Source organism: Apus apus, chromosome 21 (assembly GCF_020740795.1).
Source record: "Apus apus isolate bApuApu2 chromosome 21, bApuApu2.pri.cur, whole genome shotgun sequence".
Lineage (NCBI taxonomy): Eukaryota > Metazoa > Chordata > Aves > Apodiformes > Apodidae > Apus > Apus apus.
The window spans coordinates 3,984,413-4,007,586 of NC_067302.1; the positions used below are offsets into that span (position 1 = coordinate 3,984,413).

The 23,174-nt window shown below is 50.1% G+C and overlaps 2 protein-coding genes across 4 annotated transcripts; both read right to left on the minus strand.

The window, feature by feature from the left end:
• Nucleotides 1–1,111: 1,111 nt before the first annotated feature.
• HMGN2 (high mobility group nucleosomal binding domain 2) lies at nucleotides 1,112–4,693 on the minus strand. The gene is made up of 6 exons (XM_051637932.1): nucleotides 4,603–4,693; nucleotides 3,961–4,005; nucleotides 3,467–3,496; nucleotides 3,092–3,142; nucleotides 2,455–2,550; nucleotides 1,112–2,044 (listed from the first exon to the last, which is right to left on the minus strand). The coding sequence occupies exons 1-6, from the start codon at nucleotides 4,615–4,617 to the stop codon at nucleotides 2,009–2,011; spliced, it is 273 nt and encodes a 90-aa protein (XP_051493892.1). The 5' UTR covers nucleotides 4,618–4,693; the 3' UTR covers nucleotides 1,112–2,008.
• Nucleotides 4,694–5,987: 1,294 nt separating this feature from the next.
• Nucleotides 5,988–19,544, minus strand: DHDDS (dehydrodolichyl diphosphate synthase subunit). 3 transcript variants are annotated; one of them, XM_051637881.1, is made up of 9 exons: nucleotides 19,070–19,544; nucleotides 18,102–18,188; nucleotides 16,713–16,829; nucleotides 15,874–16,016; nucleotides 14,717–14,833; nucleotides 14,427–14,528; nucleotides 13,635–13,749; nucleotides 11,182–11,289; nucleotides 5,988–8,231 (listed from the first exon to the last, which is right to left on the minus strand). In XM_051637881.1, exons 2-9 carry the CDS (start codon nucleotides 18,162–18,164, stop codon nucleotides 7,995–7,997), a joined length of 1,002 nt encoding a protein of 333 aa, XP_051493841.1. In that variant the 5' UTR covers nucleotides 18,165–18,188; nucleotides 19,070–19,544; the 3' UTR covers nucleotides 5,988–7,994. The 3 variants fall into 3 exon arrangements, with proteins under 3 accessions (XP_051493841.1, XP_051493840.1, XP_051493842.1); XM_051637880.1 differs by lacking the exon at nucleotides 19,070–19,544 and adding an exon at nucleotides 18,697–19,063; XM_051637882.1 differs by lacking the exon at nucleotides 19,070–19,544 and adding an exon at nucleotides 18,697–19,063 and having other exon boundaries at nucleotides 8,136–8,231; nucleotides 11,182–11,323.
• Between the last annotated feature and the right edge of the window lie 3,630 nt (nucleotides 19,545–23,174).

A 23,174-nucleotide genomic window follows, 5' to 3' on the forward strand; every position in this document is an offset into this window, starting at 1 on the left:
CCAGAGCCACCTCCCAGAACCCTGACAGCCTTTATCTTGTAAAACCTGGACTTCCTGGTGTCCCAGAGCTCCTCACAAGCTTGGAAGACACCCTGGAAAATCAACCACCTCTTCTCCCCATTGCTGGGGAGCTGCAGCCTTGCAGCAGCTGCATCCCACTGCTGGGCTGCTCCAGCAAGTTGTCAAGTTATTTTTGTTGGCCGTTTCTAAGCTGCTTCTGGGTGGGGTATACATGAGGTTGTTTAACAGTTTTTACATCTGCTAGGGCAAATTTAAGACATACCAGCCATGGTAACACAAGATGGAAAACCAGATCATGTTGGTTCATTTCAGAGTGGCAGCTTTCAGTCCATCCAGCCATTCTAGAACACTTCTAGCACTCTACACACCAAGCATGTCTGGCTGGGAAACTCTGCACTGCTCATTTTCATTGCATTCCCTTTGAAAACAGCAACAGGGTGAAACAGATCATGGAACATCACCACAAACAGACACTCAAGTCTCAGGAAAAAGCCAAGGAGAGGTGGAAAAAAAATCTTCTATGTGAGACAGTTACTGAAGGAGACATTTACACATCAGGGTTTTGGGTTGGCTCTATAAAAACAGTGCATTACTCAAGAAATCTCGTTTCCTGCTTAATCACTGCTCCAAAGTCTGTACTTGATTAACAGAAGCAACACTATTCAAGCTTCAGCACAGAAATCTAACACATACTCAGCTTTAAGGAGCTAGTTCTGGTTTCATAACCAAGAAAAGCTTAGCAAAATGTCTTTTTTCACCACAGCAACTGCAAGGCTGTGGCATTCTTCCCCTTTTTGTCCAGTGCTCCTTTTCAGATAGTAACAAAGAGAATTTCCCTCAGCAGATTCACTTACCTGCTCCCAGTGTTGGTTCTCCCAGGAAGAGTTTCAAAACGTCCTGCAGTGATCTAGGTTTTTGGAAAGGAAATCTCACTTTTCACTTGTGAATTAAGACTGAATTAACTAAGATGCTTAAAACAAACTGTTAGTACAACATGGCCTCAGTACAAAGACACCCAGAGCAAGGATTCTTCTGACATGAAACACATCAGAGATGAAGGAAAGGCAAGAGAAATTAGAAAGGCATTAAGAACAGTCCAAGCCAAACCGTATCCAGCTTTATTAAAGGTACTTTTCATAAACAATCATGGTAATTTAGGCAGGACATGGGCTACAATCTGCAACATTTTACAACAACTGTCAAACTCCCCCTCTCCCTTCATGGACTACCAAAACGTAGAAGTTGCTATAAAACTGAAGAATCTTCATTTCATACTTGAAAAAGGGGGAAAAGTTTAGAGTGAGGGTGGACACTTTCACATTTAGCATGTTGTTTAACAACTCTTCACAAACCTACCCTGACTTTTAGAGGGGAAAAAAACCCAAGAATTAAAATGTAAGTTTCTTAATCTCAAGATCCATCATATAAAAGTGGAAGTATAGCTCCTTTTAGAGCCACTGTATCCCAAATTGAACACCAGAAGTCTGGATCACCCGACAATGCATTAAGAGTCCCAAAATGCTGGGGGTTTTTTTTGCTGTATTTTGGAGTGTCAGGCTCTAGGCAAACCAGGAGGATGTGAAAGGAAAGAGAGGCCATTACAAATTGTGATTTTGTAATCAGTAACAGGCATCTTGGGAGCTCCCACGTTCACTTGGATGCACTTCACAGAACTGAAAAGGTGTGCAGCATGAAGGAATCCCTTCCTCTTCTACTCTAGAAGGGCCCTTCTTCCAAAAACTGGGGGACCAGGAAAACTTTTCCTTATTAAAATTTAGGTTCCAAGAAATAGACTAAGTGACATTTGTCCCCACCCCCAACCCTCCCCCCCCACCCCAAAACACAACAACGAAGCGGTCTGTGTGCTAACAACATAGCTTAAAAAAAAGTAAACCAAAATTCTGCATTGTTATAAAACTTGATAAAAAATAGTATTTCAAACTGTACAGTCACCAGAAGTACACAGTTATCAAAAATTCACACATTTTTACTTGGCTTCACCAGCACCTTCAGCTTTCTGTGCCTAAAAGAAAAAGGGGAACCAAGTCAATATACCACACACTTGCACCAGCAACTGGTAAAAAGACATCTCATCTGGGCTTCACCACTCTTTTAATTGTTAATAAAATGAAATCTAACATTTGAGGCACTGTGAAAGGCAACCTGAAGTTGCTCTATTACGTGCAAACTTGACATGTTTTCAGAACAAGGCAGAACAGTAGCTTCCACGTGGCAACTTGGCTGGCAAGAAGACAACTTTAACTCTTTACCAACCAAGCTACACCCTCCCACATCTCTAGAGATGTTGTTCGTATCATAAGCAACACATCTAACTAATCAAGCAATAATTCCTCTTTATTAGCACAAGCCTAGACCCGCCTGTTTGATATGGAAAAAAGATTATTTGCTGACTAAGACAAGCTGCTGTTTTACCTGGTCTGTTTTGGCATCTCCATTTTCTGCAGGGTTGTTTCCCTCCTTGCCAGCATCAGCTTTCCCCTTCTTTCCCTTGGGCAACTTCTCACTCTTCTGCAAGGTGAGATGATACATACCATGACAATTACCAACACCCAGTTATTCAGCCACAAGAATCCAAAAACTAGAGTGGTAAAAACCAACCCTGGATGCTGGCCCAAAAAGAACACACCACACAAATGTTTGCATGATTGGCACCGACTGCCAAGAGTGTTCACTTTGGTATTGTTTAATGCACCTGTTGTAGAACTCGGAATTTGTCAGTGCAACCTTAAAGAAGTGATGAGGCAGCTCAATTTCACTGCTACATGTGCCATTATTCAAAGCTTTATTAATTACTACCAGACAAATTTAAACCTCAGGAACTATTTAGCACTATAATAACACTGAAACATGAGGAACTTTTTTACTGTGAGGGTACCAGAGCTCTGGGACAGGCTGCCCAGGGAGGCTGTGAAGTCTCCATCCCTGGAGACATTCCAGACTGATCATGTTCCTGTGGGATCTGCTCTAGAGGATCCTGCTCTAGCAGGTGGTTGGACTAGATGATCTCCAGAGGTCCCTTCCCAGCCCACCACTCTGTGACACAACTTACCTTTGGAGCTGCCTTTTTAGGTTTAGGCTCTGGCTTCGGCGGAGCAGGCTTCTGCAAGTGGGAAAAAAACCCCTTATGTTATCCCAATTGTTTCAAGAGAAAGATACTACCTCTTTAAAACATTAAACCCAAATGGTTGTTGTTTTAGGCAAGCAAATCAAAACATTTTAAAGTGAAGCACTCAGTTGATTTGTCAATTATTCTACCACTCCCACAGCCCCACACAATGGGGCAGCTTGTTAAGCCAGTAATTTACTTTAAACTGAAGATGGTGCCTGTCCAAGACACCCCCAGTTCTCCCAGATGTAGGAGTTAATATTCAAGCTTAAAACTACTAAGGGTTGTGACAACTCTGCTCAAGAACAGAATACTCACAGCAGATAACCTTGCTGATCTCCGTTGTGGCTGTTGAAGAAGAAAAGTTACTGATTTAATGTGATGAAACATAAACCACCAAAAACTAATTTCAAAGGAGTAAAACCCCAGAACTAGTGTGTAAGTTTCCAGTTCCCTCCCCCCCCATTCTCAAGAAATAGGAGACTATCCCAATTAAATTAAATCCCATTTAATAACAGCTAAAGGTATTTGAGTAGATTTTTCAGGGTTAAGGTTAAAAGACATAGAATCCTTGAACAGCGAAGGTTGGAAGGGACCTTAAAGATGATCAGGTTCCAACCTCCTGCCATAGGCAGGGACACCTCCCACTGGAATACTTTTGGAGTATCTAACAATAGCGTTGGAAAGTCAGAATCAATGAAGACCAACCCTCCCTCAGCTCCCCAATTCTTCTATTTTTCACGAAGCTACATCTCATCTTCCAACGTAAACACCGCAGGATCCAACTTTTTGAAAAATACTGAACTTCTTACCTCATCCTTAACTTTGGCCTTCTCGCCCTTGGCATCTCCTTCAGCCTAGGAGGTGACACCAGCGGCGCGGAGGAGTGAGGGGGAGGCAGGCTCAGCCCCCAGACCCGCACCACGCGTTGTGTTCCCCCCCCCCATCCCTCAAGGAGACGCTCCCGCAGGGCGCCGGGCCCGGACATCGCTTCCCCGCTCGCCCCTCGGGCGAACCCCGGAGCCCCCCCCGCACCGGGAGCCCCGCACCGACCCCTTCCCGGCGCTGCCCACCCCCCCCCCACCCGGGAGGCCCCGCGGGGGCGGCGGTTTTGGCGGCAAAACCCGCTTCCCGCCCTTTCCCGCCCCACCGGCTGCTCCCCTCCCCCCCCCCCCCCCCTCCCCTCTCCTCACACAAACCTCCCGCCAAAACCAACCGGATCGGGCCGGCGCGCGCGCCCCTCCCCCCGCGGCCGTTAGCCCCGCCGGTAACCGCCCCCCCCGCGGCCTCGCGCAGCCGTTACCGCCCCGAACGGGGGGGGGGGGGGGGAAGCGGGAGGAGAGGGAGGGGGGTGATCCCGTAGTCCCGCCCCCCCCCCCCTCAACAGGCGGTGCGGGGGGGGGGTGCGGGAGGGTAGGCCCGGCCGCGCGGCGGGGCCCGGCGGCGCCACGTACCTTTCTCTTCGGCATGGCTCCGTGCGGGCGGGCGCGAGGAGCTGCGGGCGGCGTGCGGGGGCGGAGGGAGGGGGGTGGGAAAGGGGGCGGGGGGGGGGGCGGGGGGAGCCGGGCGCGCTCGGTGCGGGGCGGCGGCGAGAAGCGGGGAGGGGGGGAGGGAGGAGGGGGGAGGGAGGGAAGGGGGGAAGGCAGGCAGGGAGGCGGGCGGCGCGGCGGGGCTGGCGGCGGGGCGGCGGGGCTGGCTCCCGGCTGGCTGCGCTGGCTGCCGACCCCACTAATTTGAATCGGGTGTTTATAAAGTTTTATATAGAGCCGGACGCGGCCCAACCGGTTCCAACCGGATCCCCACCGCCCCGCCCGCCTATTGGCTGGCTCGGGTCACGTGGGGTGGGGCTGGCGGTGGTGGGGGGGGGTTTGCTGAGGGGGCGGCGCGCGCGCAGCAAGGCCTCGCGCCCCCCTCCCCCCCCCCCCCCGCCCCAACCGGCGGGAAACGCTGAAGGGATTTGGGGGGGGGCGCAAAAAAACAGGGGGAAAATGGGAAAAAAACAGCAACGGCGGCGGGGCCTGGCTGGGCGCTGCCCCGGGGGAAGGGGGAAATGGAAATGGGAATGGGGGGAAGGGGGAATTGTGCCCCCCCCCCCACCCGCCCCCAGGCCTCGATCCGTTCGGGGGGGGGTTTCACCGGCGGCCCCCCGGGAAATGGCGGGGGGGGGGGGGGGGTGCGGAGCTGTTCGTTCAGCACCTCCGCGGGGGCGGGCAGGGACCCCCCCCCCAACCCTGCAGCACCCGGGGGGGGGGACACACACATCGGTGTGTGCTCCTAGGGGAAAACAAATAAATATATATTAAAAAAAAGGGGGGGTGGGGATGAGGGGGAGAGTTAAGAGACATGAGAGGTGGGGGGAAGGTGAGGCTGGGGGAAAAGAGGAGGGAAAAAAATAGGAAAAGGCAAGAAAATCCACCCCAGAGCCATTCACGCAGGTGCCAGCGCCGGCTCTGTCTCTGAAGCTTTGGGTCTTTTCTCCCACCCGGATTCAAATCCCATTGCAAAACACACACCTCACCCTGCCCCCGATTTTGAAGCTTTTCATTGAACCTCATCCCCCCCCAAAAAAAAAAAAAAACCAAAACCCTCAAGGAGCAAACACCCCATCCCTCCCCAAGGAAGCTGTCGGGCTTTTTTCCACACCTGAACTGCCACAAGTGCAGATTTTTCCAGCCGTGCTGGTGTCTCACATCTTCACCATGTACATGGGAGGTAGGAAGGTGGGTTCTCACCCTCAGCTGTAGCTCCACCTCCAAAACTGGCACAAAGATTCAGATCTGCTCCTGAAACTCTGGGGTCTGCCCATGTCACTGCTACCCACCCTCTAAGGAAGCAGGACTTAAAAGAGGGAAAGTTGGTATTTTACTGGAATAACATGGCATCAACAAGCTGTCAGGTAAGACACTGCCTGAAGGACTTCTCCTCACCCCTACAACAGCAATGACTTTTAAAAAAGGGATTAAAACATTCCCCACATGCATTTTATAAACCAGATCCTTCAATTACCACACCTGCAACAGCACTATGTGAGAAACCACCACTGTAGCTTTGCTCACCTGGATCATCAGAACCCAGCTGAAAACCTTATTTTTTTTGAGGCAAAAAAACATCCACAGGTAGAAGACTCTCGCCTTCTGGAGCCTGCAGAGTGCTCCATCTCATGGAGAGTGAACTATTTCCACAGACAACTTCCTGAAATGTGAAGACAGAAGATAAAATAGAGCCAAAGAGGTTTAAATCTCAGCACATCTCCCATCATCTCAGCACGCTTTTATCCCAGTTGCCGTTTGCTACTTGCTCAAGAGGAGGTTCAGGCACAGAGCTTCACTGGGCCAAGCCTTGGGCTACCAACAAATTGCTCAGACTGGGCTGTAAAAATGACACAGCCCTCAAACCCTTCCCAGTCTAAAAGGAATCAGATGATGAGCCTGTCAATGTTTAATTATATTAGGCCTGGGTGGTGCCTTCATCACACCTTCAAATAAACTCTATGTACTCTTAGATGTCCAGCTTGTTTTTTAAATGAAGTTTGGTACGAAGATGCTTTATTCACAACGTGACAAGGGAGGTCCCCTCTGCACCATCACAAAATGCTGGGTTGGCAGCACTCACAAGGTCTTTTAAATCTGCATTTTTTAGTTTTCACCTGGAGGTAAAAAGAAACTTTTCAAAAAACGGCAACAGCTGGTAGTGCTGCACCTGGATGTGCATCCAAAACAAAAATCAAGATATTTTTGGTTATTTTGACCACAGGGATGGAAACCAGGGGAATACCAGAGATGGAAATAATCTTGGAAATGAGCTAGTCCATCCCTGCTGATGGGGAGCTGAGCACAGCCACACTGCACAGCTGCTCCGGCCGCTCCCATCAAACTCCTTCTCGGCCATTTTGGCCAGGGTCAGAGGCTGGTTTTGGCTACTGTATTCCTGAAACCCACCCTCATTCCCTGGAAACAGGATGTTAAGTCATAGTTCTAGAGAGGTCTCAGAGGGATTTGGCATTCTGCATCCATCACCTGGTTTTAGCTAACTTTCCCTTTTCAAGCCATCATTTCCCAACCGATCCTTTGTCCTTGCCTGCTCAGAGCCTCTTTCCCAAGCACCATCATCTCCAGGCATTTGGGTTTTCCCCACAAACACCACTCAGAAGGGATCACAGGACCCAATGAAGCTTTGGAGTGTCCTTTTTTTCTTTGCAGTAAGGCTGACAACACCTCACTCTATCTAGCTCTTTGGAAGCCAAGGGGAGATACATCCAATCCAGCACAGTGAGATGGGGAAAAGTCAAGATGCTGTCACAAAGTAGGGAGTGGGGAATCTCTGCCACCACTCAGCACAGGACTCCCTTCTACACCAGGCACAATCCTCTCCCTAGAGAAAGCAAGGCCCCCCCCTTATGGGACAGCAGAAGAAATCTCAACACAAGATTCACAGCTGCTAAGTCATGGGAAGAATTCAAGTCCAGACTGAACAGGACTGAGTGAGTTTGCCTGGGCCAGTTCACCAGGAGTCAAACAGAACTGGAGGCTCATTTGAGATAAACTTATCACCAAAACACCCCGACCTGTAAAGTACCAAGCAGCAGAGATGCATGTGTGTGTATTCTTCATCACCAGGGGCAGGGAGACGAGACAGGACGGCATTCCCTTCCCCAGCAGCATTCCCAGAGCTAGGAAGATTCCCAGAACTCTGTCCCTGCCCTCAGAGAGAGCCAGTGGGGATGTCAAGTCCCAGAGCAGCCCCACATCCCCGCAGCAGAACTGCTCCAGGCAAAATCCTCTGGGCAGCAGCTGTTCCCTCTAACGTGGTTAAATATTGTCTTCCCAAGACCAACCCAGCACCTGTGTCATGCAGACACTGGACACAATCTTTCCAAGAAGTCTGCTCTCTTGTGCTTCAGTGCCTGCAGGAAGCCCTGGATCCTCTCCTCACGCATGGCAGTGCATTTCTGCAGCAGCGTCTGTCGGCGCCGCGAGTCTCCGTGGGACGCAAACCCCTCCTGCTGCAGCTTCTTCGTCACATAAGCCTGATCCCTTTCCATCTCTTGTCGCCTCCTTTCCTCCAGGTAGGAATCTCTGGCCTTCTAGAGTGAAAAAGCAGTAGAAGGTTAGTACTTTACCAGGCCACCCAGCTCATCTGTGGCACCGATGTGAAGCAGCACAGGTTAGGGAAGCAGCAGCCTCTGCTCAGCCATCAACTGCACGTGAAATGAAGGGGGCTCTGCATGTACCTCCTCTGTTTGAGGCAGCCTGCTTGATTGGTTAGGAATAAATACAGGAATATCCTTCTGGACCCTCTCCCCAAGTCTGCTCACCGTGTTAACTCGGTTAAATAGTTAAAATAGATAAAGGTCAAGAGAGATTGTGGAAGAACCCTCAGATACAGGAATCAGGAACAAAAAGACTTTCAAACCACCACCATGCAAACAGGCTTTGCTCACCAGTGTCATCCCAGCAGCTTTCAGCCTATTCATGTGGCAGCTGGAAGGTTTTAGGGGATCCAGAACAATGATTTGTGGGGCAATTCTTGGAGCTGATGATCAGGTATAGAGCTAATCAGCTTCAGCATAAAAGCAAGAGTGGGCTCAGCATTGCCAAATGCCTGTGATCTAATAGTGTGCTGGCTCAAGGCACAGCAGGGTGGGCAGGGGAAAGGTAGAGGCAGTAGCTCTCCTTGCCTGCCCTTCCAGCATTTGAAATATTTTTGCAGAACATCACTTTTGGATTCCCTCTTATTGCACATCTCCTAACCTGCAGCCTCCAACAGCAGAAAGACATCTGCATCCAGGAATATTAAGCTTTCATAAAAAAAGGGGGAAAAAAAAAAAAGTAGAACTGGTCATTGTAGCATAACCTGACACACACACTTGGGGAGTGCAGGCTTTTCAAATGAGCCAGAAGTAATTAGTCTAATGAGAGCCTGACTCACTTTGCACCACACTCTCCCTGGGCCCAAGTCAGTAGTCTGTGCTCTGGCACTGAAAATGAACTCTTGTTGTGCTGGGAATGGGAGCAGAACCATCCCTAACTACAGAAATCCTCCCGAAATGGTAACTCTCCCCTGCTGCAGCTCTGCTGAGCTGACATGCAAAGGTCATCAGCCTTGACCTGAGTCATCAGCCATGTCTTCCACCCTTGGACAAAGTGAAGTTCTGTCTATTCACCAGAAAAGATTCAAGATGACCACTTCCATAGGGCAGGCTTGCCAACCAACACCTGCATTCTGTCCCTCAGTCTGCCATGTATCAAAAGCAGGTTACAGCTCATCCTGGGACTAAGTGATAAGCAACAACCAACTAGCAGATTCCCTTAACCAGCAGGCTAACTGGAAAATGAAGATGGCCGTTAAATGTGATGCTGTTGAGTTGATGGGAGGATCAAATGCCTCCAAATCAAGTTTGGTTTATGTACCTTGTCAAACCTTCCATCCAGCTGCCTCCAGCATCCTGAACAGAGCAGCACTCTCCCTGCTGTCATATATCAGCACATCAAAGCCCCAGCCCCACCATCCTCACTGACAACCACCCCTTCCACCAAGGCAATTTGTTTCAAGAGCTCCAAATAGTTTTGGTTTTCAAGATCACCTGTTTTAAATGCAAAAAAAACCCAGCTCTAAACCTGAGGAGTCTCTTGGAGTGAGAAGTCCTCCCCTCTGCACAACTGGGCTGAAAAAAAGGGCAGCCTCACAGACTGGAAAGTGGGTCTTACAGCAAGAAAACTGACCAAAGAGCAAATGTGGGTGTTAATAAACCTTGATAATGGCAAAGCGTGAAAACACAAAGAGCCACAAACAAGCACTAAGGAAAGATGAGACTAGCTAGGAACAGAAGCAGCATTTGTCACTCATCAGAAATTAGCACTAGGAGCACAGACAGAACAGTGACCTTACTGTTCAATACTCCTCAAGACAGAGGCAAAGCTCATGTCAATGACAAACACTGCTGCCTTTTTTGCTCTCCTCTTCATGCAGAAGGTGAACTGCCATTAGTTGTGTTCATACAAGGAATTATTCGTAGGAAAAGGGCAGACTTGGGGCAGAAACAGGAATAAAAGAGGTTAAGGGTGAAGATAATTTGGATGCTTCCAGATCGACTGGACCTGATTAAATTCTCCCAAGAACACGACTGCCTATAATCTCTCTGACAACTCTCAGAGGTGAGCAAGATCCCTGAAGGTAGAAAAGGGCAATATAATGCCTGTCTTTAAAAACAGAGGACCTGTATCATTAAGAAACACTCAGCAACCAGATCTGGTGGAGGTGAGAGTCACCACAAGCTCCTCCTCCTGCCACTTGCTGCTGTCTCTGCTACAGGCTGCTGCCCTCCAGATTTCCCCATCAAGGGCTCCAGCTCCCAACTTGTTTTGCTTAAAAATAGCCAGATTACTGAGTCACTACTAAGTCAGACAGATTTATCTGAACCAGGTCAGGGAGAGCTCACAACAAGAAATCTAAGAGGAGAGTAATAATGCCAATGAGCAACAGGACCAATCTCTTTGGTAAGCGCATCTGGACCCACCAAAAAGAGGACACATGTCTGCAGTCCCACAGCTCAGGCAGCCTCACTCCATCTGCCAGAAAGGAAACTCTAATTCCACTTGTTACAAGCCTAAAACCAGCAGAGTTAGAGGAAGAGCATGCACATTCTCCCTGCTCATTCCAGAGTGAGCTCAGAAGCCTTTGCCTGAGTCACCAATGAAGTGGTTTGAGTGAAACTGGCTGATTTTGCCCTGTGCTGACTTGTTCTGTCAGCTGAGGAGAGGGGAGATACTCCCAGCTGGTGGAATGAGCAATGAGTAAAGAGACTTTAGACACTTTAGATATTCCTTTAAGTAGAGGAGTCACCACCTGCTGAGGTGTTGTAATAACCCAGGAGAAGCTATAGAAGAAGCAAGACATCTGGCATGAGCTGCTACTGGAACAAGGTCCTGACTGAACACACTGAGTGACCAACCCCTGTGCTCTCTCATCTGATCTCCAGCAGATCACTGGGCTGGAAACATGCTGAGATCTTCATCTCCCTAGGGCTGCCTTACCTGTAAAGCACTGTAGTTCATCTGGAACCGAAGGATGGCCTCACACAGGTTCCAAAAGGAATATTCTGGCCACAGGACTGACTGAAACACCAGGCATGAATGGGATGTCTGCAGAAAGCAAGATCACCAACAATTCAATCATCTGGGGAAGGAAAAAAGTCATCCCAATGCAGATCTGTTACAATGCCAGTTTCCCCCAAAAGATTTCACCTAGGCTGTGGTATCAGATTCTACTGAAAATGAAACAAATACCAGGGAGGAGAGCTTGAAATTGCACAATGTAGAGTCTTTCTAAATATTTTTCAGACACTAGTCATCCATTCCTGTAAAAATACCAGCAGAATTCTTTCTGATCCTGTGTTGGTCTTCACAGAGGTATTTTTAATAGCTTAAGCACCATGGACATATAACCAAACTAAAATAGCAACTACCACAGGCTGAGTTAAGGGAATAACAGATGAACTGAGCATCAGGACATGACATTTAAGCCATTCACCAAATGACATCTTGTCATATTCCTCACTGCCCACTTGCAGCATTCAAGCTGCTTAATGAGCCTCAGAGTGGTGGGAAACTGAACATATCCTAGAGCTGAAAGATGCAAAATTTCAAGTTAAAACCTATTTTTTGCCATCAAGTTCTTTGAAGTTTCAGGTAAATATTTTCCTATGACTATTACTACAACATTTAACACTTAAAACGCCTGCATGACTCTTAAAATTGTAATGATGGAAAATCTTGGTGTCATTTCTATACCAGAAAACATTGTAGAGACATTTTCTTTAACACCAGGGAATCACCCTGAAAGCAATTTCCTCCTATTTTGAGGCTGTCAGGACACACACAACTGCCAGCAAAGGAAGATGTGCACAGGCACATGTTCTCCTCTGCTGCTTCTGCTGTGATCCACGGCATGGGAGAGGGGCACCACCAGCCCAACTCATGGTGCACTGACTTCCTCAGCCAGGCTCCAGTAGCTACAGCTCCAGGCTCCAAGGGACTAGCAGCAAGAGGAATCCCAGACTGGTTTGGGATAGAAGGAACCTTAAAGATCAACCAGTCCCAACCCCCTGCATGGGCAGGGACACCTCCCACCAGCCCAGGTTGCTCCAAGCCCCATCCAACCTGCCCTTCAACACTGCCAGGGATGGGGCAGCCACAGCTTCCCTGGGCAACCTGGGCCAGGGTCTCACCACCTTCACACCCAAGAATTTCCTCCTCATGTTCAGCCTCAGTTTCCCCTCTTCCACTTTTCATCCATCCCCCCTTGTCCCATCACTCCCTGCTCTCGTCCCAAGTCCCTCCCCAGCTTTCCTGGAGCCCCTTCAGGCCCTGGAAGGTGCTCTAAGGTCTCCCTGGAGCCTTCTCTTCTCCAGGCTGAACACCCCAACTCTCCCAGCCTGTCTCCAGAGCAGAGCTGCTCCAGCCTTGGATCATCTCTGTGGCCTCCTCTGGACTCTCTCCAGGAGCTCCATGTCCTCATGTTAGTTGGCAGCACCGACACCCACCCAGGTTATACATGTGCCCAAAAAAAGAGCAAGGAGAGGGAGATGCCTTGGTAGGAAACTGCAACTCTGGCCAGACAACTTCTGTGAACTGGGCAATGAAATGGGTTGGAACAGGAACATCTGATGTGGTTGCTTCAGGGCAATTGTGTTTTGGCTCCAAACTGCATGTGTAAACCCCAATGTTAGCTTTGAGTAAAGGAGCTCAACTCAGATGTTCTCCTGCAAAGTTTGGCTTCCAAACAAGTTAGTATTGCCTAGCACAGGAGAGAGAGAAATGGAAGCAGCTTTGGATAGTGTAACTGCAAATACATGAATTTATATGCATGAAGAACTTAACTATGGTTTAGTTTAGCAGCTCTGTCACACTGATTTGGCTTTGGCATCCTTAGAACCTGTCTTGCAGGGTCTTGTTTCATTATGAAAGTCAAACAAACTTCTGAAACTGTGATGAATCAGGAATGTACTTTCCATGTATGTTCCAGAGTTACACCTCCAATACCTACAGCTGCCACGGGCCAAACACCTCTCCCCGGAATCCAGAAATCCATCCTGGGATTTCCTCATCCCAGGAAACATATTGCCAGGTTAAATTAACAAAAGCCAGGAATTAACCAATCAAATGAGGAATTACCTGAATGTGAGAAGAGGAGCAAACAGATGAGCAATTCATTATTTCCTTGGCTTCTGCCAGCTAGACTGATTTGTGATTTCTCATTAAGTGTTTCAGGATGAAATAATTTCAGCCTTTTGCTGCAAGGTGTTTTAGGCAATCACAGAACTGCAATAAAGATTCCTCAGAAATGCCCCAGCAGCCAGTTCTTCCAAGAAGTTACCTAAGCCCTGGCAGAGTAGTTTGAGAGCTCTCATGTCAGCTCATGCCTGGAGTGAGCAGAACACTCTCTGAAGCAAATATGGAATATATCAAGGAGAAAACAAAGACTTTACCTGCCAGAGCAAGAAATCGCTCAGCCGAACCTCCCCGGAGGTGCGGATCAGGAGGTCTGGGTCAGGGGAGTTGCTGGTGTAGAGACACTTATCGAGCAACGATTCAGACACATCACTAAGAAAGACAGATGCATCTTGTTAGGGCCACCTTCCTGATCTGGTGGAGGTGGCACTACTAACCCAGAACTATCAAAAAAAACCCTCAATAAACCCAGGACTGCAGGTTAAAACTGGGTGGTGGGGCTGTACCACAGCCAACCATTAACTTGTTTTTGAGGGACACTGTTGTCTGCTCCATGGGCTCTTTCATATACTCTTTCAGCCCCCAGAGCAATGCCCCCCACCACCACATGCTCTTTGGAACACAATCCAGTGGTGGAACCAGACTGTGAGGAATTCCATCTGGAGCAGAGAGCAGAGTGCTCGCTACTCCATCTCCTCCAGGGTGGAGGAACAGTTCAGCATTCATGATTCATCTGTTGTTTGACCTCATAGCTAAGACTGCCAGCCAAGCAACCAATTGTTGTGGCATAAAATCTGCCTTCACATTTAAACTAACTCAAGACACAGACCTAATTTCTCTTCTGTCTTGGTTGTGTATCTATCACCATGGCAACTGAAATAATAAAAAACCAAACATTGCATAGTAGCTTTAAGTCATTTGTTCCAGTCACACTGGTTTAATCAGATCTATTTAAAAGCCACTTGGCTTCTGAGAGGTTTATTAATGAAGTGTAGGTGGTAAGACAGGCAGCCCTCATCCAGGAAGCCTCACAGATAGACAAGAGTTACCTGGGTTCCAGCAGTCCTTGTTCCACCCCCCATGCCATCTCCCTGACTGCGTTGCTGATCTCGTGTCTGGATGTGTATGCAAAGCAGACATTTAGAAAGCACCTGAAAAGAGGAGAAAGATGAGAAAGACTAACCTAAGGAAGGTCCAGCAGATGATGGAGGGAAGAATGTCTACAGCAGTGACGTGTGCTCATAGGACGAAGGGGAAAAATAAAGCCCTATCATGTCTGCCAAGCCTCAGCCTTCAGGCTGAAGAGGAAGGCAGCTACTTGGAACTAGGTGTTACTCACTTGTTGTAGTTCCTGGTTGCCAGGACAGCTTGGGCAATCAGCTCCTGAATGTCCAAAGGCAGAAGTGGCAGGTCCCCAAGGACACGGATACACACGCCATGCTTCTTCAGGCTCTCCCTACACCCAACAACAAGAGTGAGGAGCACAGAACACAGCCTGTCCCGCACACGGGTCATGTTTGCCTTGTACAGCATCCACCACGTGAAAGCAGCAGGCAGAGCTTCAGCAAAACTAGGAATTAGAAGAAGGCAAAATGGCCACGTGCTTTTCAGGTGTTGGAAGCTGGCTTGGATTTGATCATCACAAACCATTCTGTAAAGGGAAACTGACCATTCTCCACACAAGTTCCTGAAGTACAGGCAATGCCAAAGGACTAGAAAATCAGCACAGATTAGGCATTCCTACCCAAAGCTCTGGAAATACGTATGGAAAATGTAGAATACAACCACAGACTCTAGGCACCTGTAATTAATCCCAAATTAAGACAACTGATAGTGACCCACAGAGCAACACAACTAGTTTCTGGTGTAAGGAAGATGAATGTATCAGTGAGGGTGGGATGGGGGTGGTGAACATCAGATGAGACAGGTAACCGCCCCCCACGCCTGCTTTAACATTACTCTGAGCAGACTGGGCAGCCCACTGTGTCTTCCAGGTTCCTGCTGCTGCCTGACTGGTGCCACAATCCCCTGATGAAGGGCCACACTGGATAGAAACCAGGAAAATGGCCTCTTGGGATCATTGTGTGGTGCAGCACTTGGATAGCCCTGGTTTTCCTGACTTGTACTAGTGCACATACTAAGCACAAGTTAAACTGACCAGCCAAATACACTGTGGCAGAATTTAAGACCAGGCTTTCCTACCTCATGAAAATACAGGATCTAGCACTCCAGTGCTAGGCAGGAATTTCTACTTGTGCTGTCCTCAACCAAAAGCTGGACCATCCCAACTGCTTGGATGGGATCGTTGCAAAACAAGCCACATGATACACCCACCGATCTGGCCTGGGGACTGTGTGTGCTCAGGAGCTGCACATCCCACCCAGGCAGGCACAGCTTCCTTCATTTAATCTATTTTCACAAACTTCCAACAGCCCTGTAACACCTCTTAATCACTTTCTGCCTTAGTTCCACACACAGACACCAGCAGATTCTTACTGTTCTTCCAGCAAGCGGCTAAACTTCTGTCTTGCCAGATCCATCAGCCCATCCACCTCCTCCTTGGAGCGCTTGAAGTTCTCGATGCTAAAGGCATAAACTGTCACCTCCCGAATGCCCAGGTTCAAGCACCACCGTAATGTCTGCAAGAAGACAAAATATAATGGAAAACAAAACCTAGCTGAGCAGATCCAGACAATCAGACAGGTCAGTAAGACCCAGCTGCTCCACTGGCAAAAGCTTCCTGTCGTTTCCTGCCGTGCCGAGACTGGATCCAAAGAAACAACCACCAAGAGCTGGCAATAGAACCCACCTGATGAGAGCTGGTTTCCCTGGGTGGGTCAGTCTCATCACTATTGTGGATTCACATCCTTGGATGGGAGGAAAATATCTCCATCTATGGATGTGAATCCACAAGAGTTGTAGGGCTGATCCATCCAGGGAGAGCGGTTCTTGTAGGGAACTCAAAACGATATCCTCATAAATATACAGATATCCTCAGAACATTGTAAGTTATATATTATTGTACCTTTCAGAACCTTTTCAAATAAATTTAACTTTCTTCACAGGATTAAATGCTTCAAGATCTACCAGGCAGATCTTTTAATTGAGTGTAAAACAGATAGGGGAAAAAAAACAGCTGATGAGAATGACTCTGCAAGGTACCAGGAAGAGGGAGAGGAGCTGCAGTTGGGAACCCTGATGACTAAGGTCACCTCCAAGCCTGACTCCAGTGAAGAGAAGGAACAGGATCCACCAGCTGAGCAGTAAACAGGCAACTGGTGAACGTGGCTCAGGCTCTCAACACACAACATAAAGGCAGCAAAAACCCTTCCCACCTGTGCCAGCTTATCAAAGCCTTGTGAGTGCCCCTGCTGTCTCTCCACGTGGCACTTCCGGGCGTAACGGCGATTGCCATCCATGATGAAGGCAACATGCTGGGGCATTGGACCTGCCTAGAAAATGAGGAGAGACACAACAGAGCAGAAAGTGAATGGCGAAGCTGGCATCTTGCATGGCAGAGTTTAGTTCCACCATTCCTGGCAGCACCACCAGGATTCCCTCCCAAACAGGAATGTTTCATAGAATCATGGAGTGGTTTGGCTTGGAAGGGAGCTTAAAGATCATACAGTCCCAACCCCCTGCATGGGCAGGGACACCTCCCACCAGCCCAGGTTGCTCCAAGCCCCATCCAACCTGCCCTTCAACACTGCCAGGGATGGGGCAGCCACAGCTTCCCTGGGCAACCTGGGCCAGGCTCTCACCACCCTCACACCCAAGAATTTCCTCCTCATGTCCAACCTCCATCTCCCCTCTGCCAGTTTTAATCCATCCCCCCTTGTCCTCTCCCTCCCTGCCCTTGTCCCAAGTCCCTCCCCAGCTTTCCTGGAGCCCCTTCAGGCCCTGGAAGCTGCTCTAAGGTCTCCCTGGAGCCTTCTCTTCTCCAGGCTGAACACCCCAGCTCTCCCACCCTGTCTTCATAGGAGAGACTGTGAGAGTTGCGGTTGTTCACCCTGGAGAAGTCTCCAGGTTTGTAGGATGTCAGTTTCAAGTCTGGGGCTGGACAAAGTAAGATGCTGACTCCCTCTTTGCTATCCCTGGTTTGGGCTCTCTAACAAGCAGGGCAGTAATTACAATTGCCATGCTGCCCTCCCTGTTTCTGTCACACAACAGAAAACTTCAGTGCTCAGGAGAGCAGCCCTGCCACAGGCACCTCCCTGCAGCCACAGGGCAGGCTGCACACAGGTTTGTGCTGCCATAATTGTAAGTCCTGAGACCTTCTCCCACTTAAGAGGAGCATTCCTTTCCACTGACCTCACTGGACCCCTCTGCAAGGACACCAGCACCAGTCTCAAGACACTGCTGAGCAAGGACAGAGTCTTCCCAGAACTGGTGAGTTATTATTCTACTCAGCAGATACTCAGAGTAATCTCTTAAACTCCTAATCTGACCACCTTGCTTCTCACCCTCCTCCCATGCTTTGCCTTCATCAGCAAGGCTGCAGAACATGGAGGCCTAGGAGTGTAAGTTCATTATTGGCAGCCCTGCCTGCTCATTTGCAAGACTAATCTCAAGTAATTTTCCGTCCTGTTTAAGGATGTACATCCCATGCCAGCATTAAAATGCACCCTGGCAACACAAGAGCAGAGCAGTCACAGGGTCAGTTCCACTCTGAACCCCAGGAACCTGCCAATTCTCCACCCCAGGCAACCAAATTCCTTCCTTACCTTAATGATGTTGGCACAAAATCTCTCTATGATGGTCAGCTCACCCTCTCTGATCCACGACATGTCTGAACCACAGCTCCTTGTCTCCTTCAATGGGAAGATGAAAATGAAAGGGTTAAGAGGGACAGAAGATTCTGTCTGAGCCCAAAGAAGGGCTACAAACCATCACATTGGGAAAACTAAGCCTTGGTTAGCTGCTTTGGAGCCCTTTTCATCACTTTGATAAGCAGACAGTGTGGGAGCTCAGCAACAGGGTCTGGAGTTTTCCAGCTGTATGTCATAAGAGGGGATTCTGCACTAGTTGGTACCAAGGAAAAACACACTACTGCATCTTCCAGCCCATCCAGCTGGTGAATTAGCCCAGAGCTGCAATCTGGACTACCAGCAGGTGAGTCACAGGCAGCACAACCCAGCCTTCAGTGCTTCTGTCGTTGTGCTGCTGGAAACCTTTCAAATGAAGCAACTGTTCACATCACCAACCACCCTGCCCTTGCATCATCACTGCTGTTTGCTTCACAAATAAAGGACTTTAGCCTCTGGAGCTGTAAAAATACTGTGGTTTTTTTAGCACATTATCTGCACAGAGAATACTCACATCTGGTTTGAGCCAACAGGACATAAACTTGCTCAACTTCCCTGTTAAATCTTCAATTCTCTCAGCTAGGACCCCTGCCCCAGGTAAAGCAGCTGTGGAGGAGCAGCCCAGATCCAATCACCTCGCACACACCCAGGGACCAAAGCAGACTCAAATGATGCTGACTACATTAATTTCACTGCCTCTTCCCTCAGGAAGGGGTGCCTTGCCACAAACGCAGCCACAAAGCAGGGAGGCAAGGAGCTGCTCAACCTCTGGCTCTGTTCCTAAAGCCCTTAAGGCTCCCCTGGAAGACCACGGGTTGCAAGCACATCCTCCTCCCAGGCCATCTTTGAACAGAGATCAACCTTTTACAGGGGATTTTTACACTCACCTTCAACAAAAATAACCTTCACAAAGCAGCCCCTGCTGGGTAAGCCGGGGACGCAGCTCCGGGAAGGCCGTGACTCCCCCAGGCCCACCGCGGAGGAGGGAGGGGGAAGCGAGGTGGGCTCGAAGAACACGCGAACCACCACCCCCCCGAGCGGGGAAAGCCCTCGGCAGCCTTCCCTCCACCCTCCCCGAAGGGCAGGGGCGGGAGGAGAAGGGCTCTCCCCGCTGACGGGGCGGCCCTCGGGCCTCCCCCGGTGCCGGGAGGGACGGAGGGAGGGAGGGAAGGAAGGGGCTGCCCGAGAGGCGGCAGCGGGAGAAACCCGGAGGAAGGAGACCCGGCGGTGCCCGGTCCCTGTGCCCGGTGCCCGGTCCCTGTGCCCGGTGCCCGGTCCCTGTGCCCGGTGCCCGGTCCCTGTGCCCGGTGCCCGGTCCCGGCGCCGCCTCAGCCTCCCCCGCAAACCGGGCGGGTCACGTGCCCTTCCGCCTGCGTCACGCGCCGCCGTCCGGGGCGGGAGGCGCGAGCTCCGCGCACGCGCGCGGGGCGGCCCCGTGAGGCGGGGGGGGGGGGGGGAGGGAAATGGGGTAAAGTGAGAGGGAAAGGGGTGAAGTGTGAGAGGGAAAGGGATAAAGTGAGAGGGAAAGGGGTAAAGTGAGAGGAAAAGGGGTAAAGTGTGAGAGAAAGGGGTAAAGTGAGAGGGAAGGGGGTAAAGTGAGAGGAAATGGGGTGAAGTGTGAGAGGAAATGGGGTAAAGTGTGAGAGGAAAAGGTAAAGTGTGAGAGGGAAAGGGGTAAAGTGAGAGGAAATGGGGTAAAGTGTGAGAGGAAATGGGGTAAAGTGTGAGAGGAAAAGGTAAAGTGTGAGAGGACACGGCTGTGGCTGCCCCGCCAGGGGAGGTTGGGGCTGCGTGTTCCGACATTTCTTCACAGCGAAGGGCCCAGGGACGTGGTGCGAGTCCCTGTGGGAAACTGTTCTTTTCTTCCCCACGGCAGCCCCAACAAAACCCCTTCTCAGCCAGCGAAGGCCCGTTCCTGATTGTTCCCGGCTAGCGGGCTAAAACAGACTTGCCTCTCAAGGACAAGGGAACCCAAAACAAGGCGGGGGGGCAGCCGCGATGGCAGCGGGGCCGGCTGGGGCACCCCCGGGCCGGCGTGGTGCTGAGGGACGCGGTTCAGCGCTGGGCTCGGCAGAGCTGGGTGAAATGGTTGGATTGGGGTGATCTGAAAGGTCTTTTCCCACCTAAGCGATTCAGTGGTGGTTCTGTGACAACAGCCGGGCCAGGGTGGCTGAAAACAGACAGGGGGGTGAGCTGGGATTTCAGGCAGGGGGTTCTGAGGGGCTGCAGGGCCCAGCTGGTTATGGGGGGCAGTGAGCTGACAGGGCTGTGACTTGGGGTGTCCTGGTGGGACTGGGGTGTTCACAGGTCCCTGTAAGCAGGGCTGGGTGGGTTGGGGGAGAGGCAGCCAGAGGCTGGCTGTGAGGCCAAGGGGGTTTTGGGGGGTCTGTGGGGAGAGGCAGCCAGAGGCTGGCTGTGAGGCCAGGGGGGTTTTGGGGGGGGGTCTTAGGGGAGAGGCAGCCACAGTCTGGCTGTGAGGCCAGGGGGGTTTTTGGGGGGCTGGAAGCTGGCAGCAGAGCCTGGCTGGTTATCAGTCAAACAGCCACGGGGTGCAGTGGCTGTGGCAGCTGTGGGGTACCCTGGTTCCCAGCACACCCAGGCAGAACCCATTTTGGTCCCTGAACCTCAGAGGAGAGGAAGAAAGAAAAGAGTAACTGCAGACAACATCACCAGCAGCCATTGCCCATGGTCTTTATTATTTTATTTTATTTTTCCAGAAAAGAAAAAAAAAAAAAAAAACAAACCACAACAACACGACATTTTACATAGTTGGTACAAAAATTCAACAACAAAATTAAAAATCATAAAGGAGGGGGAAAAACCTGCAGCAACAGGAACTGGGGATCTGGCTGCAGGGAATCCCATGGGAAATCTCTTTGGAAAGCACAGCTCGGGGGTAACCCCAGAGCCCCACACAGCTCCACAAATCCCCCCCCCCCATTCCCCTCCCAGATTATTCCCTCACTCCCACCCACTTCATAAAAATTCACGAGTTTGACACGAACAAGCTTTGGTTGCTAGCAGTAAACATGGATTTACATTCTTCCGTCTCCTCGTAGACAATCTTGTGACTTCTTGAGGCTTTGGCACCAGGGGACACGCAGACCCCCCCTCTCCTGAGGGATGGCTTTTCCTCATACATTCAAACGCTCCCGTGCCAGAGCAGGACCCTGAGTGTGTGCAGCTCCCCCCCCTCCATGCATAGTGCCCCGTGGGTGACCATGCAGCCATTTACAGTTAATTATTATCAAGATAACGGGAAGAACCACAATGGCAAAAAAAAAAACACAACACCACAAACCAAACCCACAATGGCAAACGCAAGGAGAAGATGAGAATCAATCCCATCTTCCCTGCCCACGTGGCTTTCCCTTTGCAGATAAAAATCCCTGTTTTTCTTGGATCCCGGTACCACGTTGGCCCCCGGGGGAAACCTGAGTGATTTTCTAAGCCCTTTGCTCTTTGTTTTAGCCTGGGACAGGGATGGTCTCAGAGCTCATATCCCCACACAGAGCTGTGAGGCAGAGTACACAGAGAAGATCCTGTCTCCCTGGTCTATAACCTCTTAGATGCTTTGGCTATTTTTTTTTTTTTTTAATTTATTTTTCCCCTCCTCTTACTTTTGTAAACAATAATCAAGGAGAATACTGAGAGAAAATGGAAAAGATTTACAGAGGTATTTACACACACTAGACACCTAGCAGAAAAAAAAAAATTATTAAAAAATTAATAAAAGAAAAGAAAAAAGCCATCAAACTGGGGGGGAAAAGCTCCTTCTTCAAGACAAGCTACAAGAATGAGGGGAGGCAGCAAGTGTCCCCCAGCACCACTGAGGTGCCAGGGAGGAAGCCAAGAGCCGAGGCCCAGGCTGAGAGGTGCAGCCCAGTGTGCTCTATTGCATTTACCCAACAAGCCATTTTCCTGAAGTAGTTTTGTATCGATCCCATGGCTAATCATGACCTAAAAGTCCTTCTCTCCCCCCACCACCACCCCACCCCAGAAGAAATCACCACCACCTCACCATAAAAACTACCGGAGCAGGGAAGGGCAGTGAGGGAGCTGCTCTCCATCCCCCTTGGCCTGGGGTCTGTGAAGCTTCAGGAGGACACACAGGGCTCCAGCAAGCTCAGAAAGTCCCACCAGAGAGGATGGAGAAGCTGCTTCCCCACTGTTCCAGCCCTGCACAACATCTAAACCTATCACTACCTAAAAAACAGCAGAAACTGTGCCCACCTCCTGACACGCCAGCACGGTGAGATGAGCCTTCCTTGGGAAGGCTCCAGCCAGCCCCTGGGCTGCAAAGTGGAGTGTTGACGCCCCAAAACCAGGGCTCCAGAGTTCCCCCAGATCGTCATGAGCCAGCATCTGGGGAAAGCCAGGAAGGGAGAAGGAAGATGGAGCAGTTGCACCTCCCTTGGACTTGAGTCCACCTTGGGTCCCTCATCCCAGGAGGCCACAGCCAGCCCTTTGCTGGAGGGTGAGTTGGGACAGGGTCTTGAGATAACCCTCAGTCTCCCAACAAGCTCCCCAGCCACCGTCCCCCTGGACAGGTTGGGGACCCCATCCTGGCTTTCCGACCCCAGCCACAGGACACTATCCTGCTGGGAGCCTGTGTGACATCCCAGCCCATGGGTGATGACAGGGAAGAGTCTGGCATGGAGCAGACTGGAGTGTTCCCACCAGGGAGGGGACGTGTGAGCGTAAACAGGAGAGAAAAATGGAGGACAGTCCTCAAAAGCCACCAGGCTGGGAGAAAATCTGGAGTTGAGGAGCCAATGTGGGCTCTAGCAGCTGTTCCCTGCCCTGTGGCACTGCCTGGCTTCTCCGTCCCTCTAGGGAGACTACACAGATCTACAGACCCAAACTTCTCCTCAGACCAGTGGGGATGGGAAAGAGACTCTATGAAAACACAGTTGAAAAGAAAACAAACCCCAAACATACAAAAAAAATAAAAGAAGAACAACCAAACCAAACACAACCCAAAAAGCTCGA

Coding starts and splice junctions, on each gene's coding strand:
- HMGN2 (XM_051637932.1), bottom strand. Junction 3,497..3,960: donor AGGCCAAAGTTAAGGATGAG/GTAAGAAGTTCA, acceptor CTTCTTCAACAG/CCACAACGGAGATCAGCAAG. Junction 2,045..2,454: donor GAGATGCCAAAACAGACCAG/GTAAAACAGCAG, acceptor TTTTTCTTTTAG/GCACAGAAAGCTGAAGGTGC.
- DHDDS (XM_051637880.1), bottom strand. CDS start 18,720: ATGTCCTGTTGGCTCAAACCAGAT. Junction 18,189..18,696: donor CCTGTTGGCTCAAACCAGAT/GTGAGTATTCTC, acceptor TTCCCATTGAAG/GAGACAAGGAGCTGTGGTTC. Junction 16,017..16,712: donor GCTTTGATAAGCTGGCACAG/GTGGGAAGGGTT, acceptor GTCTTCTTGCAG/ACATTACGGTGGTGCTTGAA.